The sequence below is a fragment of the Calypte anna genome, chromosome 3, assembly GCF_003957555.1.
Source record: "Calypte anna isolate BGI_N300 chromosome 3, bCalAnn1_v1.p, whole genome shotgun sequence".
NCBI classification, from domain to species: domain Eukaryota; kingdom Metazoa; phylum Chordata; class Aves; order Apodiformes; family Trochilidae; genus Calypte; species Calypte anna.
The window spans coordinates 37,832,517-37,848,023 of record NC_044246.1 but is presented as its reverse complement, the minus strand read 5'-3'; the positions used below and the strand labels follow the sequence as shown (position 1 = coordinate 37,848,023).

The window sequence follows — 15,507 nt, the reverse complement described above, 5'->3', positions numbered from 1 at the left end:
CACCAACCACCATATCTGGGTGCTGAGATGCCAGCTGCTTGATATCTCCCATAATGACAGGGTCTTGGCCAGCACTGTTTGTCTGCTGAGTTTCATAACAGGTGAACAATACCTTAGCAAAAACTTCTTCATACAGAACTTTGATCTATCCTGGAAAATACCTCTGTTGCTACTAAAAAGTATCTGTCCTTGAGTTTGTGGTAGTTTATCAATACATAAATACATAATCCACCTGTGGCCAGGCCTAGGGATCATCTTTTCTTTGATGCTACAATGGCAAAAATCCCTCTTTCTAGGCCTTAGTTATTGCCTTACTACTCCATAAGCAACATGGACTGTTTGTCCTCCCTAATTGTTGTTTGAGGTCTTCCTGCTTCCCTGTAAAGACCTGTGTATTTGAACAATTCCTGTCTTTTTCAAAAGTCTGTTTCTCCTTGTTTCTGGTTCTTTTACCTGTTGACTTGACACCGTTTTCAGGGACAGTCCTCACAGTCTGGCTGTCCACCACAGGCCTCCTATGGCCACCCACTGTCTCTAGGACTTCCAGAGTAGAAGTCCAGCTGGTCAGGTCTCATCTGTGCAGCAGGCAGTGGGGATGGAGACTTTTGCAAAGAGGTCCTCTTTGCCACATCATGCCCAGCCAGCCCCCCACCCTCTGCAGTGCCCAAACAAGGTGCAGGAGGTCTCAGTCTCTAATCCCCCTGCATGGGTGCGGATCATCCCCTCCCAGAAAGCACAGCCAAGATCCCAAATCTGTGCACAAAATGATAACATTTATTGAAAGAGTAATTTTTTTTTTTAATACAAAAGAAAGCTCTGTACATAGTACTGTGATTACTTCCACATCCTTCCAGAAACACAACCCTGGAAACTGGAGGGGAAAAAAATTAAAATTAAAAAAAAAATCCCACACACACTTATGCGTACACACGAGCACACACGCACACACACACACAACCCTCAAACCAGTAAAATGAACTAAAAATGTCACCACACTATAAATGCCATTTCATCCCTGATACACAAGTGTTCTTACAAGTCTGCACTTAAATAAAATACACCATTAGCGTTTAACCAGCAGTTGCCTTTGGGGAGCCAGGGAGGGGACGTGGTCAGACACCCTGTAGCAGCAGGGGCACTCCTGCTGTTCTGGCCCAACAGCTCTGCTCCAGTGCCAGCAGAAAGCAAAGCAGAGCAAAGCCAGGAACACAGCAAAGTGCTGGGGCAAAGGACAATGTAAACCCCAGCCCCTTGCTTCTTCCTGGACAAACTCCTAGATACCCAGCCTTGTTTTGGAAGCATCACTGAGCAGCATTCCTTATACCTAGAAATGGGACATGGCACAGCACTCCCATGTGCTCTGAGTTGTGGGTACACATCTCTCTTAGAGCACGGATGCTAAGGGGAGCCAGCGTGCAATGTCACCCTCACCAAAGGGGCCACCTAACTCCCCACAAGCCCTTCCCAGGCTGCGTAACAGACCAAAAATTGGCCAAAATAGGGTTCTTTGCACAGGGGGGCTTGAAGGGAACCAGCCCACATCCACACACTAAGGAATGGCTGTAGAGGGGGAATTACAGCCCAGATCCTCAGCTAGGACTTCACAAGATGCTCCCTGCAGAGCGAGCAAGGATCAGCCACTGCTGGCCACTTGCCACACAGGGAGGAGTGGGGATGCCCACAGCCTTGAGGGCAGTCACAGGTAGCACTGCTCCACACAAAAAGCAGTGACAGAACAGCCATAGGTCCCAAGAGCAGAGGTGAACAGGACAGCCATCAGAATACCCAGCCCACCTCTGACTCCCAGACACACTGCAAGCCTCTCATTCCTGAGTGACGGGTTTCCCACTTCTAGAGATTGGCCACTGCTCCACTTTCTCTCCTGCCCATTAAGCCCAAAATGATGGGTATGGAATCCTCAGTACAGGGAAGTGGGAAACAGGCATCCCACTCAGTTCAGCTTGATCCCTGGCACATGCTGGTGGGTGGGGAGCGCAGCTTAAACGCTAATGCTGAGGGAACATGTCCAAAGTTACAATACAAACTCAAAAGCAAGGCCCCTTTCCTGCCTCCATGCCCACCCTCCCCTCTCCCATCCCCCTGGTACAAACCCCATGAAAACTGTACAGGAGCCAAACTTTTATTCCTTAAAGAATTACATAAATACTGAGTTTAACACTTAGAAAAATAAAGTCATTTTCTTTTTTCTTTTTTTTTTTTTTTTCTTTTTTTTTTCTTTTTTCTCCAAGGCTTCTTTTGTCTTTAACTTAAAAAAAGAAAAGTTACAGTAGCCGCATCTTCCGCTAAGGATTCAGCAGCTTCTCTCGCTTGCTCTCCCTCCAGGGACAGGGCTAGGCAGCAGAGCCATTCACAGCAACTCCCATGCAGGACCAAGCATGCTCCAGCCCTTCTCCTCTGGCCTTGTGGAGCCTGCACAGGCATCACAGCTGCTCCTCCACAGCCCTGGATGGCCTGCAGGTCACCCCAGAGCTCAGAGGAAGAGACTGCCACCTGCCAAGCAGCTCAGTGCCCCATGGGCTCTTCCCTTTGACTCTTGTTTCTCCAACTTGCATCAGACACAGAAATTTAGAAAGCACTGGCTGGAGCTGCATGGGGATGTGGGAAAGACCCAGCCACATTCCCCGGGGGGTACAGAGTCCGCAAGCAGCGCGAGGGCTGAGAGGAGAGCCTGGGGCTGAGCCGTCCACAGAGGCCCCCCCCAGGAACTCTCTGGGGCATTGCTGTGCTCCTGGGCATCCACCAACCACCTCAGCTGTGTGAGGGCAACCACTGGGGCAGACAGGCAGGCTGCAAATCTGCTGGGCAGCCCAGCGAGGAGGCACTGAGGGCAGAGGGTTCACTGTAGTGCATACAAGGAGGACGGGGCCACTGGTGCCGCAGGCTGTGCCCTGCCCTCCAGAGGGAAGGCATGCAGGTCCAACCAGAGATGCACATGCAAGCTGGCCACTCTCCCCTCTCCAGAGCCCAGGGTGAGCTGCTACAGCCAGGACCTGTCACCCCCACAAAGGCACATTGCTGAGGCCAGCAGCACAGCTCTGCCGACGGCTCTGGATCCGAGCTGAGCCCCACGCAGAGAAAACACTCATGGGCAAGGTGATTCGGAGTGCCCAGAAGGAGCCAGAGCCTCCAGCTGGGAATGGCCCACAGTACTTAGTTACAGCGCAGGGCAATCCTCCCCTCAAGAGACAAGTTTCTTTGGCTGGCATGAGACAAGCACAGCTATTGCAGCATCCAAAACGCTCCCAAGCCCTGCATGGCCCCAGCACAGCTCCACCCTGGGTGGGTCCTGAAGCCCCACGTGCATGCCTGTGTGTATGTGTGTGTGTGGGTGCGTGTTTGTGTGTGTGTGTGTGTGTGTGTGCATGTGTGGATGAAGGAAACGTGAAAAGGCAACAATAAATAACTGGTGCAGTCTGTACGAGAAGGAATTGCTGCCAGCCCCAGCACTGGCAAGCCAGGGACAGCACAAGGCTGGCAGCAGAGGCCTCTCAGTCACTCTTGGCGCTGTGTGAAGTGTCCAAGTTCACCACTTGCAGCTCCGTCAGGCTGCTGCCACTGCTGCTCTGCTGCCCGATGACAGCCATCTAGAGAGAAAAGGGAGGAGGAAGCGCTGAGGGACAGCATGCCCGAGATCACGTGTGCCAGGACCCAGGGTGCTCTTTTCTGGAGCCCTGTCCAAGGAGGGCAACACTTCCTCACCCAAGGGTGGGTGGTACTGACAGCTTTCCCAGGCCTGAGAAATGGCCCTATGCATGGGCCCAGGTCTATCCCCAAAAGGTGCACAGGCAGGGGCAGAGCAAGGGCACCCCTTGAATACCTGTGAGTACTACTCTGCACCTACCTGGTGAAGCTGGACAGCTGAGACTGGGATCTGAACAGTGCCTGATGGGGCTGTCAGGAACACTTGGGGGACGCCACCTGCCACAGAGAAATAGCACAGGTGACCTTTAAACAGTGCTCCCCCATTGGTCCTTTCTCTGAGGCTCTATGAAGCTTCACAAGGATGAAGGTGGCTGTTTGCATGTACAGAGACATCCCAAGAGAAAGCCACACAGGCTAGTTTTCAAAATGCTGTGAGAAACAGGCACAAGCCTTCAATCCAAGCCTTGCCTGAATGGCTTCATGCTGCTTTGCCCCTTCATGCAACCACAGGCCCTCTCTAGAGTCTCCTAGCTCCCTCCACTGCCTGCCCCATAATGCCATCTGTCCCAGAAACCCTCACCCTTTTTTCCCCAGCAAACAGCTCAAGCAGTTCTTTGGAAAGGAGAACGGTGGGATCTAAAAGTACGCATCCAACATCACACTTGCCAGGCCTTTGTACAGCCTTCAGGACTACTCAGGAAAAAACTCTTTGAAACTAGTATACAGCATAAATACATGCGAGATGAGAAAAATCTGTATCAGAGCACTTAAGGAAGCACTGACCCAGACAGCTGTCTTACCCTGATCCTGGACCTGGCCGTGGGACACCTGCATCGCTGAGGGTGCCTGTGAGAAAGCGTTGAGGACTGCAAGTCCACCGTCCGCAAGGCCAGGTGTGGGCGCGTACATCACCGCGTGTGGGCTGGGGTACATCATGTGCCCACCCACTGTGGTTGGCACAGACGACGTCATGATGGTCGCTGGGAGGGTCACTGGCACCAGGACAAGACTACATGTGAGCCACACAAAAGTAGTCTGCTACACTTAGAATCATAGACTAGAATCATTGAATCGCTAAGGTTGGAACAGACCTCTAAGATCACCAAGTCCAACCATCAGCTCAACACCACCAGCCAGCTAAACCATGTTCTCTAGTGCTACATCCACACGTTTTTTGAACGTCTCCAAGGATGGCGATTCCACCATTTCCCTGGACAGAAGAACTGGGCAACCCATTCCCAGCTCCACACTGAAAGTAAGAGCAGATGATGTATCTGGAGAAAATCTGAAGTTCTTTGTAAGGTACCCTATGCACAGCCACATCTTCTACCTAGATATAACATAGCATAGGAGCTGGCAACAGGGATAAAAACACCTGGGCAACTGTCAGAAAGGCTGGGATAGAGTTGGTCTGAAAAAAGGATCCTGGACAGGGAGCAGGTGTGAGGTCTGTTGGTGTGGGTTGTTAGCAGCAATGGATAGGAAGACAGACAGAACATGGTTACCCCAATGTCCCAATTACCTGTTCCACTGGAAGAGGTCTGGGTAAGGTCAGTGCTGCTGTCACTAGAGGGAGTTGTTTGCTGCGGTGCCTGATGCACCTGGATCGCCTGGACCGGGACCTGCTGAGCCATGGTACCACCTGGGGAGAGAAAAAAGGCCTTGAGCCTGTGGCTCAGTGGGAATACAGACACCCTGGGCCATGTGAAAGACCCCTAATCCTCTGGTCACACATGGCTCCAAAGCGTGGCTCTGTGCTGCACCAAGGAAGGCAAGCCAGAAGTAGCATGTGGCAAAACAGACCAAAACCTGCTCTTTCCTGGTACACAGGGGCCAAGAAGGGGTTAGCTAGCCTACAGGGCTCCAGAAAGAAAAGGAAAGGCCACAGCAGCTCTTATCCAGCTCCCAGGTATCGTTCAGGAACATCTGGAGCGCTCCTGACCACTCCTAGCTCCAGCAAGACACAGTACAATATTGGGAGGAGAGGGCCCACCCACATGTCCCAAGGACTGTCTATGCTCAGCCTGGAAGGATCATCTCCCTGCACTGAGCAGAACTTCCAAGAGCCCAAACACCCAGGCCAGCTGGGTCCCACTGCCTCAAGGAACAGCTAACTCACACAGACTGTGACCTCAAGGACATCAGTGTCCTACATAGGGACTAGAGACCACTGGGCCACAGCAGCGTGCATCCCAGAGTTTCAGGGGCAGGGACACAGAGCCTCCAGCCCACTTGCTGCAAAGCTCTTCAGCTGGAGATTAAGCTTGGCATTGAAAAGTCCCTCCAGGCCTCAGGTCCTGTCTACAGAGGTAAGAGGAGGGAGTGCCTGAGAGCAGGAACCATCAGCCACCTCACTCAGAGTGGGCATCTCCCTGCACACACCACACAACAGAGAAATACATCCATTATTCTCTTAGGCTCCTCCAGATCACAAAAGGAAGCCAGTCCCCTCGCATGGGATCACACTGCCTGCCAGGGCCCAGAGAAGCTCCAAGGGATCCAAGAAAGTATGCAGGCTGTCAAACTCATTGACTTGGGCAGAAACAGGCAGGACACAAGAAATACTGCCTCACTCTCCGTGCCAGTCCTCAGATGATGGCTGCCCTTACAAAGGAGGGCCTAGTCCTGTTCTGAAACTCCAGTCAGGAGCATGTCCAGCCCCAGTACAACACCTTGAGAGCCTCGACTCAGTGCAACAAGAAAGCCCTACAAAGGACAATGCACACAAGGCAGCACAGCAGCAGCACCACTCCCTCTTCTGCTCTGTCTCTCCTAACCTATCCTCTGCACTGTGGTTCAGGGACTGTCTGGAGCTCCAAATACAAAAGGGCAGCTGCTCAGAGCCAAAAGCCAGAACTCAAAAAACATCCACCCTTGCAGTCTCCTTCCATCAGTCCTCCAACAGCACAGTTCAGCTGCACCAGGGACCAGCCTCCTCTGCATTTGCTAGCTACAGGGCAAACCCTAGGGCAGCAGACTGCCAACCCACAGCTTCCTGTCATCTGTATCCCCTAGGGTGTTGTTCCTGCCTGTGCCATTCTCTGCCCTTGTCTTCACACCTCTCCCCTGCACCACTCTGAGGGTGCCCTGCACTCTGCCTTCTCTGTGCTCCCAACTCAGCTGGGGGTCAGCTCTCTGGCCAGGACCAGGACCGCCCCAGAAGCTTATATCCCCCAACAAACATAGAAATGAGTGCTGCCCTGTCAGCAACACAATCTGCCCCCCAGTTCTGGCAGGGAAGTGGAAGACTGTCTGCTGTGCCTCCTGCAGCTGTCCAGCTGTACCTGTGACCACCTGGCCCTGCTGGCTGGGAGAGGCCAGGGAATGGGGCTGTAAATGGTAAAAAAGGAATGGTAGGTGTCCCCAGAGAAAGAGAAGCACCTGCCAAAAGGAGGGAGAAAGAAAGGCTTCATCACCACCAGCTCTTTTCGCTCCCTCCAGACTTCTTGGTGCTGCTATGGGGTCCTAGCTGAGCTCCCTGCCAATGCGCCCTTCCCAGCAGCAGGGCTAGCTAGCAGCAATCTAAGAAAATCTAAGAAAACAAACAAATCTAAACAAAACAAAAAGGCATCTACATGACCCTTATCCAGCCATTGGCTGGGCTGGGCTCAAGCAAGGAGGAATCTCAGCCAGGTTCACCCTACAGCAGTAATCACTCTTCATCCTGCTAACAAGTCTCCTCTCCCCTGGAGAGGGCAGCAACACACTCCAGGTGCAGAGTCAGATGGATGCAGTCCTCAGTCCCTAAAGACACTGACCTGACATGAGGGTGAAGCCGGTGGGTATAGGCATGAGGCCCCCAGATGTCACTGCACTGGCTCCAGTAGTCTTCAGCACTGTCCCGTTGGCACTGGTGACGGCATTGGGGCTGATGCTGGCAGACACTGGCGCCAGGTAATTAGTGATGGGGAATGATGGGCCACTGCTGACCTGCATGGAGGTCGAGGTGGTTGGGGCTGTTTGGATGGTAGATGTTGTCCCTGGCAGGTTGGTGACAGTGAACGCTGGTTTCAGTCCATCCTGGGAAAAGAGAGATGGTGACAACTCAGACCAGCCCTTGGATCTGGTCAACATCTGCCCACAAGACCACACCAGGCTCTGTAAGTTGCATCCCCATGCTAAACCATTATCCCCACAGCCCGCTGCCAGCACACAAGAGCTCTGGGCTAGCAAAGAGAGTGGCTTGTACAAAAACATTAACAGATTGTGCCTAAAACACAGCATGAGGAGACCTGGAGAGAGCTCAGCATAAACCTTGGATACAAGCCCAGGGCCACACAGGTCCACTGAGAGCCTTCCCTACAACATATTAAGGGGGCAAAACAGTCCCTCTCAGGGAGTTATCATAGTACAGCCTCTTTTTGGCATAGTCCAGGCAAAAATAATCTCTGCAGAGAGAGACAAAAGGCCAACACACCGTCTCCTGTCAGGAACACATACCACTTCCCCTATGGCAGGAAACACATGATCAAGAACAAACTGAACGCTGGCTCTTAAAGACAGCTGTACATCAAAAGCAACAAGGGAGAGGCCAGTAAGGCCAAGCCCAGACACCAAGGAGGCCCAGATCCAGCCCTGACTGACAGCTGCTTTGGCAGGCCCTGAGAAATGCCTCCCAGACCAAAGGAGAGAACCTGGCCAGGGAAAGCATCCATTTGCCAGTCCACTAGCAGATCAGCACAAGGCAAATGCTCCTGAAGGACACCACACTGGCTACAGCCAGCACACAGTACAGTCCTCCAAGGAGCATCAGAGCTTTGTGCTTGTCTGAGGACAGCATCACCAGGGAAGCTGAGCAGCAGAAGGAAAAGGGCTCTGTGCTGGGCCAATGCTAGCTCAGAGACTGGCCTGATGGGTCTGGGAACAAAGGAGGAAGGTCTGTGCCAGGATGTGTAAAACCCCAGTGTCTGCAGCACACGGATGGACATGGCTTGGATCTGCAGGAACCAACTAAGCCCAGCATAATCCCTGCTGCCCCCAGCAGTGACACTTCAGCCCTCCTTCCCCCAGATCCCCTTTCAGATACCCAGGGTGTGCATGAACCCTCTCCTGCCCTGCTCAGCTAGCTAAGAGCAGCCTGCAAAAACACTGCTCCCCAGGAGACCATGCCATGGGCCACAAGGGATCTGCTTTCCCTGTGCCCTACCACAGCTGCTGGCATGCCTGGGAAGAGTTAAGGCTGCCACACTCCCACCCCTCCTGCTGCAGGCTGGTGGGCCCAGCTCTCCCACGTGCTAAGCCTTGTTCCCAGCTTGTCAAGCTGCCAGGATCTAGGAATTCACAGCTCAACAAACAGCTAAAAAAGGGAAGGCAGCCCATTTTGGACAGGGGGAGCAAATCCCAGGCACTCAGCTGTGCCCCAGGGCCCAGGGAGGGAGGAGAGCAACACCCCTCTTTCTTGGCACCACAGTCCCTGAAGTCCAAATTAGAAGAGGCACATGATAACAGAGCAGAGCCCAGCAGAGGCACTTTCCATTAGCTCAACCACAAACTCCTGCCATCCCACATGGGACACGGAGGCTGGGGGCAACCTCCCCACGTGGGTGACAGGCCAAAGCTCCCCCAAGCCCACTAGGCCATGATAGCCATAGCAGATCAGGATAGGTCCTGTTCCCATCTGGGAAAGACAGTCTCCCCCATTGTCCTGGAGTCTCCCCCATTGTCCTCCACAGTCCTGGAGGTGTACACCCCTCCCCTTTCCCCTGTACCCTCCCCCCTCCTATGATATGGTCTCCAGCAATCAGGACACTTAGCATCCGCCCCACACTCTGTGGGTGTGGAGAAAGCATCCCAAAAGATTCACAGCACCCTTCTCAAGGGCATTCTCAGGACTCCCTAGAAGCAAGAGGACAAATCTCAGTAAGATTGGAACAGCAAAGGTGCTTGGGAGGGATGCTGTGTCAGCAGGATTGAAGCATGCACACCCACCCCAACTCTGCCCTCCCCCTAATCAGCCACAAGTGAGATTCAGATTGTTCTCATCTTTGCTGTGTTTCTCTTGAAGCTTGCAGTAATAGCTTCTAGTACAGAAAGAGAGCTGGGAAAGACTGAGATTGGACACCCCTTGCCCTCTTCCCTATGCCTGCCTGGGATGCCTCAGGGCCCTTGGGCACTTTGGCTACCCCCAGTACCTTGCAAGGCATAGACTACATGCATGAGGCCAGCCTTCAATAGGAGCCAAGTCATGGGTCACCTTCAGCACAGATGACCCATGGACAAGCTATGAGTTAGCACAGCAGCCCTGACGACCACTCCTTTCACAATCCATCTGCACATCTGCATATCCATTCCCCACCATAGTTCACTGCAAACTTCAGTTTGCAAAGTAATACAGAGGGAACCAACACATAGCAGAGAGGTGCACCATGGCAACAGATGTCTTTACAGACACACATCACTGTACATGCTTGATAAATGCTACACAGCATGAGTGGACCATAGGCCATGGTCCAGGCTATCTGATCCTGGCCCATCCTGGACCACAGTAGGGTACTGGGGAGAGAAACAATGCCACTCCACAGCTTCAGGAAGCTGCCTTGAACGATGCTCTTCAGCATGGCCCAGACACACACGCACCCCCAGCCAGCATTATTGTGTAGACGTTGTAGGACAACTGGCCTGGCAGGCACATGGGTAATCCTCAGTCTGGTCTCCAACACCTGGTCTGCATTTCAGATGAGGAAAAGTCCTGCCTTTCCCCAAAAAGAGATTAACAGGCCAGGGCTAATCCCATCCCAATCCAGAGTCCCTGAGCTGCCTCCAAAATTCCTTCTCCCACAGAACCACACCCAGGAGATTACATGAGAGCAATGTCCCCTGTGCCTCTGCGCACAGACAGGTCAGTGCTATGTCCATAAGGATATAGCTGCTGTCTTGGAAGTCCAGTATGCCCCAGGCCCACCTTCAGCCCAAGCTCAGCTCCATGACAGGGAGTTTGGGTTTGGCACAACAGGAAGATCAAACAGCTGCTGCTGGCTGCACCGCAGAAGAATCCCAGCAGGCTGCTGAATGCAGGTAACAGTCTGGCTGCATGGCTGCCCCCCCTGCTGCAGCAGCTGAAGACAAGCAGCTTTTGTCCATACAGAGGTCCAGGAAGCAGAGTTCACAGAAAGGCCAGGGAGCAACTGTTCAGCCCTCTCAGAGCATCCTACATGGTTGGACCTGACATTTAATTTCCTGACACCTCCTCCAATGAGGCAACCCAGCCCTTTGTACCACCCACCCCTCAGCAAGGATGGGGCTCCCCCATGGGCTCCCTTCATCCTCAGAGGGCTTCTTGGTCTATCTGAATTGGGCTGATCTCTGCCAGAGCACTGAACCAGGCTTCAAGCCCTGCAGAAGGCACAGCAAGTCTCAGGAGGGTCAGGGTGGGATGGTCTCCAGCCCCAGGGCTTGAAGAACTCTCAGCATGCTGGGTTTAGCCAGAATGTCAAGCAGAAGGCAGGGCCACAGGGCTGCTCCAGCCCCACACCAAATGCTGGCCATGGCCTCAAGACACCCCACACTAAGCACTTTCATTCATGAATACTGGGATGGAGCTTGCAGGGCACCAAGTGTGGGTTGCATCAGAAAGCAGGCAGAGAGAATTTAAGACCACCTCCTCTGCAGAATATTTCCACCCAAGGGCACACTTCCTTTGGGCCACACTGCAGTACTTTCAGGGACATCACGTGGACAAGACCCATGCCAGGGACAGGTCAGTTGCCATGCACAGCACTTCCTGCACCTCCAAATTACTCCAGGCACAGGTAATGTGTCTCATTACAGAATACCCACAGGACCTGCCTTTTCATCCCAGACAAGCCAAAGAGATACAAGTCCTTACAAATGCAGACTTCACAAGGGGGAAAGTGCTGGTGACAGTGGGCTCCTGTGCCTACTGGGAAGGCACAGATCACAGGAGGAATCAGAGGCACCTAAGGGAATCACACCAGACTGGGAAAGCCAGGATTGTTGTTGGGCTTCCATCAGCAGGGAGCTTTCTCATGGACTCTTCTGGGCTCCAGCACAGAGCTCTCCAGCCAGCAATACCTTCACCTGCCACAGCTTCTCTGCCTACAGGAATCTCGGACTACTGATACTCCTCAGGGTTCAGCAGCAATCAGCATTTGCTTGCTGCAGCACTGTACACGAGGGGAAGAGGGCACAGAAGAATTGGGGCAGAGGATACAAGCATACAGCTCAACACCTCTGCAGCCCCAGACAACATGCTGGACACATCTCAGGGCTGCACTCACAGCCTTTGGGATTACAGCACAGAGAGCTCAAACATCCTTCTCTGAGTTGTCTGGTTAAATAGCTACAGTATGGCTGTGGCTTATGTACAGTTGGCTGGAGGGCTCCTAGAGCAAGGGCATAGTTCATCTGGAAGGATGCTTTAGCAGCAAGCCCAGTACCTGTGCCATGAGCACAGGTACAGAGCTGCAGCAACTCACAGCTAACCCTGCAGGACTCCACACAGACCCAAGAAGCTGCAGTACAACTCCCAGATCAGCACGTTGTGCCAGCACTACACCAAACACCTCTGCCTCCCATCTCCAGGCACCTGTGGACACAAGCAGCAGCCTACAAGGATACAGGAGACAGCTTTCTTGCAACAACTTTGAGAAACAGCACCAGGGGATACAGGGACAAGATGGGGACCTTCCAGCAGGAACAGGCCATTGCCTGACTCTGCACCCACAAGCAGGCCCTCTGCAGCACCCTGGGCAAAAGGCCACAAGTAACACAGGCAGACAAGGGCCAGTGGCTGCAGCGACACCAGGCAGGGAAAAGAAACGGTCTGTCCAGCCAAATGTTTCCATTCCCTATGTCCTCCCTGCCCCCTTCCAAAACAGCACCAAAGCAAGAGACAGCTGCAGCTTATAAGGAATGTGAGGGGCCCTGCCAGAGACTCTGGCGAGGGAAACCAGGCCTTATAAGGACATGGAGGCAGAATCAAATTTTTATCAATGAGTGCAAGAGCATGGAGACGCCCGGGGAGAGATAACAGCACTGAGAGTTGGCCAGGGGGGTGGGCTGGACCAGTGGGGAGCCCTGCTGCAAAGGCCAGGACACCTGTCACTCACTCCCCTCCTCTCCAAATCACCACTAATGCCAGCCAAGTGAAGGATCCAGCCCTGAGAGGCCACAGCAGAAGTGCTGGAGTCACAAGAAAAAGGGACCCTTCCTCAGCTTCCCAAGGTGGTTTTGAGGACTCACAGCACCATGGGCACAGTCCATGACCCTCCCTGCAGGGTGCCCAAGCACGCAGCCAAGCACAGGAACATTACCTTGGTTTCCCCACTGCTGTCCGATTCAGAGACCTGGTAGGTGAGATCTGTCTCCTCAAAGCCTGTGGCACTCATGCGCTGGTCAGTGGTTGGGTCTGAGCGTGGGGGTGAGTCTGGGGAGTTGAGGCACGTTTGGATCAATGCCTTCCCCGTCTCACTGGTGATCATGGGTTGCAGCTTCCGTGTGGCAAACGTGTACACGTGGCCTGTCTCGCTGGCCACCAGCAGCAGGACTTGAGTGCCGGTCAACGTGGAAAGCTCATAGGCCTGCCAGCAGCACAAGGGAAGAACAGGGAGTCACAGACAGAAGGGACACATACAGCGAAGGGCAAGAGTCCCTGTGCTCCTAGCATGGTCCTCCTTTTGGTCACACCAGCTCCAGCTGCCTGTCACTCCAGAGGAGCTGTGGGCCTCTAAAACCAACTTGGAATTGACTCCCTATAGTGCACCATGCTTTCCTCCCATCTCCTTCAGCACGCCCTCATCAGGAGACATGCATGCCAAGGGGCCACAGCAAAAGACTGATGCCCTCAGAAGAGGGCCCCAAGAACACTGGGATAGTGGACTGTCCCCATTCTGAAAAAAACACCCACTTTTCCAGACACATCTGGATGACTGTCCTTCACCCTCACATACACCTCTGCTGAGCCATGTGAGAGGGTGCTACTCAGCCCACATGTCTCTGCTACTTCTTTTCCAACACCAACCCCAGCCAGGCAGGGACTCAGATTCCCCTCAGTCTTCACAGCCCCAAGCACAGCTGCACTCAAACACCCCTGCAGTGAGGCTACCATCTCCCAGGACCGACCTGTGGGCTAGGGAAAACACTCTTCATATGCCATCATAGCACACACAGTGGTCTCGCACAAGATACCACAGACAGGATGGCCTCATTCTGCATCCCACGCAGCCAGGATGAGCCCAGGAGTGCCCCACAACCATTCCCACCTTCCTAGGGTGCACAAAGCCCAGCTCAGCTGGGATGCAGCACTGCCCTGCTGTTCAGAGGATGCTGTGAGCACCAGGGGGGGTGCAGATGAGCCATCAGAACCCAACCGCACACAATATACCCCAAGTTTCTAATGTAGCTTCGTTTGGGTCGTTACTCCAGCCACCAGGAATCTCGGAGAGCACTCTGGACCTACCTAGACGTGGCGCTGGCTCCTTCCGCGGCTGAAGGAGCCAGCCCTGCCGGGCCCATGGCGGGGTGGGGCAGGGCAGCCCAGCTGTGCCACAGGACTGGCACAGCACCCAGCTGCTGCTCCCAAAGAAGAAGCTCGAGGGCTCCCGGGGCGCCGGTCAGCTCTGGCTGAGGGACGGACCTCCCCAGCGCATAAGCCGGGCTGGGGACCGCTGGGCACACCCAGCATCCTCCTGCCTCAGGCTGCGTGACCGCCCTTCCCGCTCCCAGCTGCCCAGGTCCCCGCCCGGAGTTCCGCGGTCGGCAGGAACCGGCCGCAGGCGACAAGCGGCTCCGCTGGAGGCTCCCGCGCAGCTCCCCGGAAGGAGCTGCTGCCGGGCCGCCCCCCCGCCGCCGGGGACCGGGAAGCCACCGCCGTTTCCGGGCACGGCACGGCTCCGCCGGCCCGGGCGCCCAGTGCCGAGGGTCCACAGACAGGTGGGTGCCAGCCGACACCCGTGGGCGCTCCCACCACCGCTTGCCCCCACCCTCCCTCAACCACCCCCCCACCCGGTGCCGGCCGCAGCCCCGGGGCCGCACCTTCTTCATGATGCCGGTCTTCCTCTTGCTGAAGGTGGTATAGCGCCGCAGCTTGTTGTCGATGAACTCCATCTTGATCTTCACCCGTCCCCGCGTTTTCTTCCCGGGCTTGGCTCCGCTCACGGCCCCGCCGCCGCCGGCGCCGCTGTAGGCGGCCGCGGCCGCCGCTCCCGCCGCGGGCCCCGCCGCCGCCTCGGCCAGGCCACGCTTCACTCCGCGCCGCTCGCCGCTCAGATCCTCCTCCTCGGCCGACTCCGAGTCGCCCTCGCTGCCGCTGTACAGCGCCTCCCGCTCCAGGCGGCCCCCGGGCGGCCCCGCCGCCGCCCCGCCGCCGTTCGACCCACGCGTCACCGGCGACCGGCCCAGCCCCGAGCCACGGGCCAACGCGGCGGCGGCGCCGTTCCCGGCCCCGGCTTGGCTCGGCAACATCGCGGCGGCGAGCGCAGGTCGGGTCGGGTCAGGCCGGCCCCGCCATGGCCCCACCGCCCGCTCCGCACTCACGGCCCCGCTCCGCCGCCGCCCCCGCCGCGCCGCACCGCCCCCATATAAAGCGATACAATGTTGCCTTTTATGGCGAAGGCGCTCCTTATATGGGGCGAGCCGGCGCCCCGCCGGGAGGCGCCATGCCATTGGCTGGCGGCCGCCAAGCGCCGGTGCCCATTGGCCAGCGGAAGGGTGTTTGATTTGCATACGTTCCGAATGCGCTCACGTCACTCTCGGGTTGAAACACGCAAGGAGGCTCTTAAAGGGACAGCGCGCACCGACCGCCCCGCCGTGCCGGGGAGGGGAGAGGAGGGGGGGAGGTTGTCGCCAGCGGCGGACGTCGAGGGTGTTGCGGTACTGCGGGCGGCC

At 55.3% G+C, this 15,507-nt stretch overlaps 1 protein-coding gene across 2 annotated transcripts; it reads right to left on the bottom strand.

The window, feature by feature from the left end:
- Positions 1 to 752: 752 nt before the first annotated feature.
- Positions 753 to 15,158, bottom strand: SRF (serum response factor). Of its 2 annotated transcripts, XM_030448609.1 has the most exons (8): positions 14,656 to 14,827; positions 12,936 to 13,202; positions 7,422 to 7,683; positions 5,186 to 5,305; positions 4,464 to 4,655; positions 3,863 to 3,939; positions 3,529 to 3,605; positions 753 to 3,455 (listed from the first exon to the last, which is right to left on the bottom strand). In XM_030448609.1, the coding sequence occupies exons 1-8, from the start codon at positions 14,725 to 14,727 to the stop codon at positions 3,200 to 3,202; spliced, it is 1,323 nt and encodes a 440-aa protein (XP_030304469.1). In that variant the 5' UTR covers positions 14,728 to 14,827; the 3' UTR covers positions 753 to 3,199. The 2 variants fall into 2 exon arrangements, with proteins under 2 accessions (XP_030304469.1, XP_030304468.1); XM_030448608.1 differs by having other exon boundaries at positions 753 to 3,605; positions 14,656 to 15,158.
- Between the last annotated feature and the right edge of the window lie 349 nt (positions 15,159 to 15,507).

Coding starts and splice junctions, on each gene's coding strand:
- SRF (XM_030448608.1), bottom strand. CDS start 15,084: ATGTTGCCGAGCCAAGCCGGGGCCGGGAACGGCGCCGCCGCCGCGTTG. Junction 5,306..7,421: donor CGGCTTCACCCTCATGTCAG/GTCAGTGTCTTT, acceptor TTCTCTCCCCAG/GTGGTACCATGGCTCAGCAG. Junction 3,940..4,463: donor CGGCCAGGTCCAGGATCAGG/GTAAGACAGCTG, acceptor TCTCTGTGGCAG/GTGGCGTCCCCCAAGTGTTC.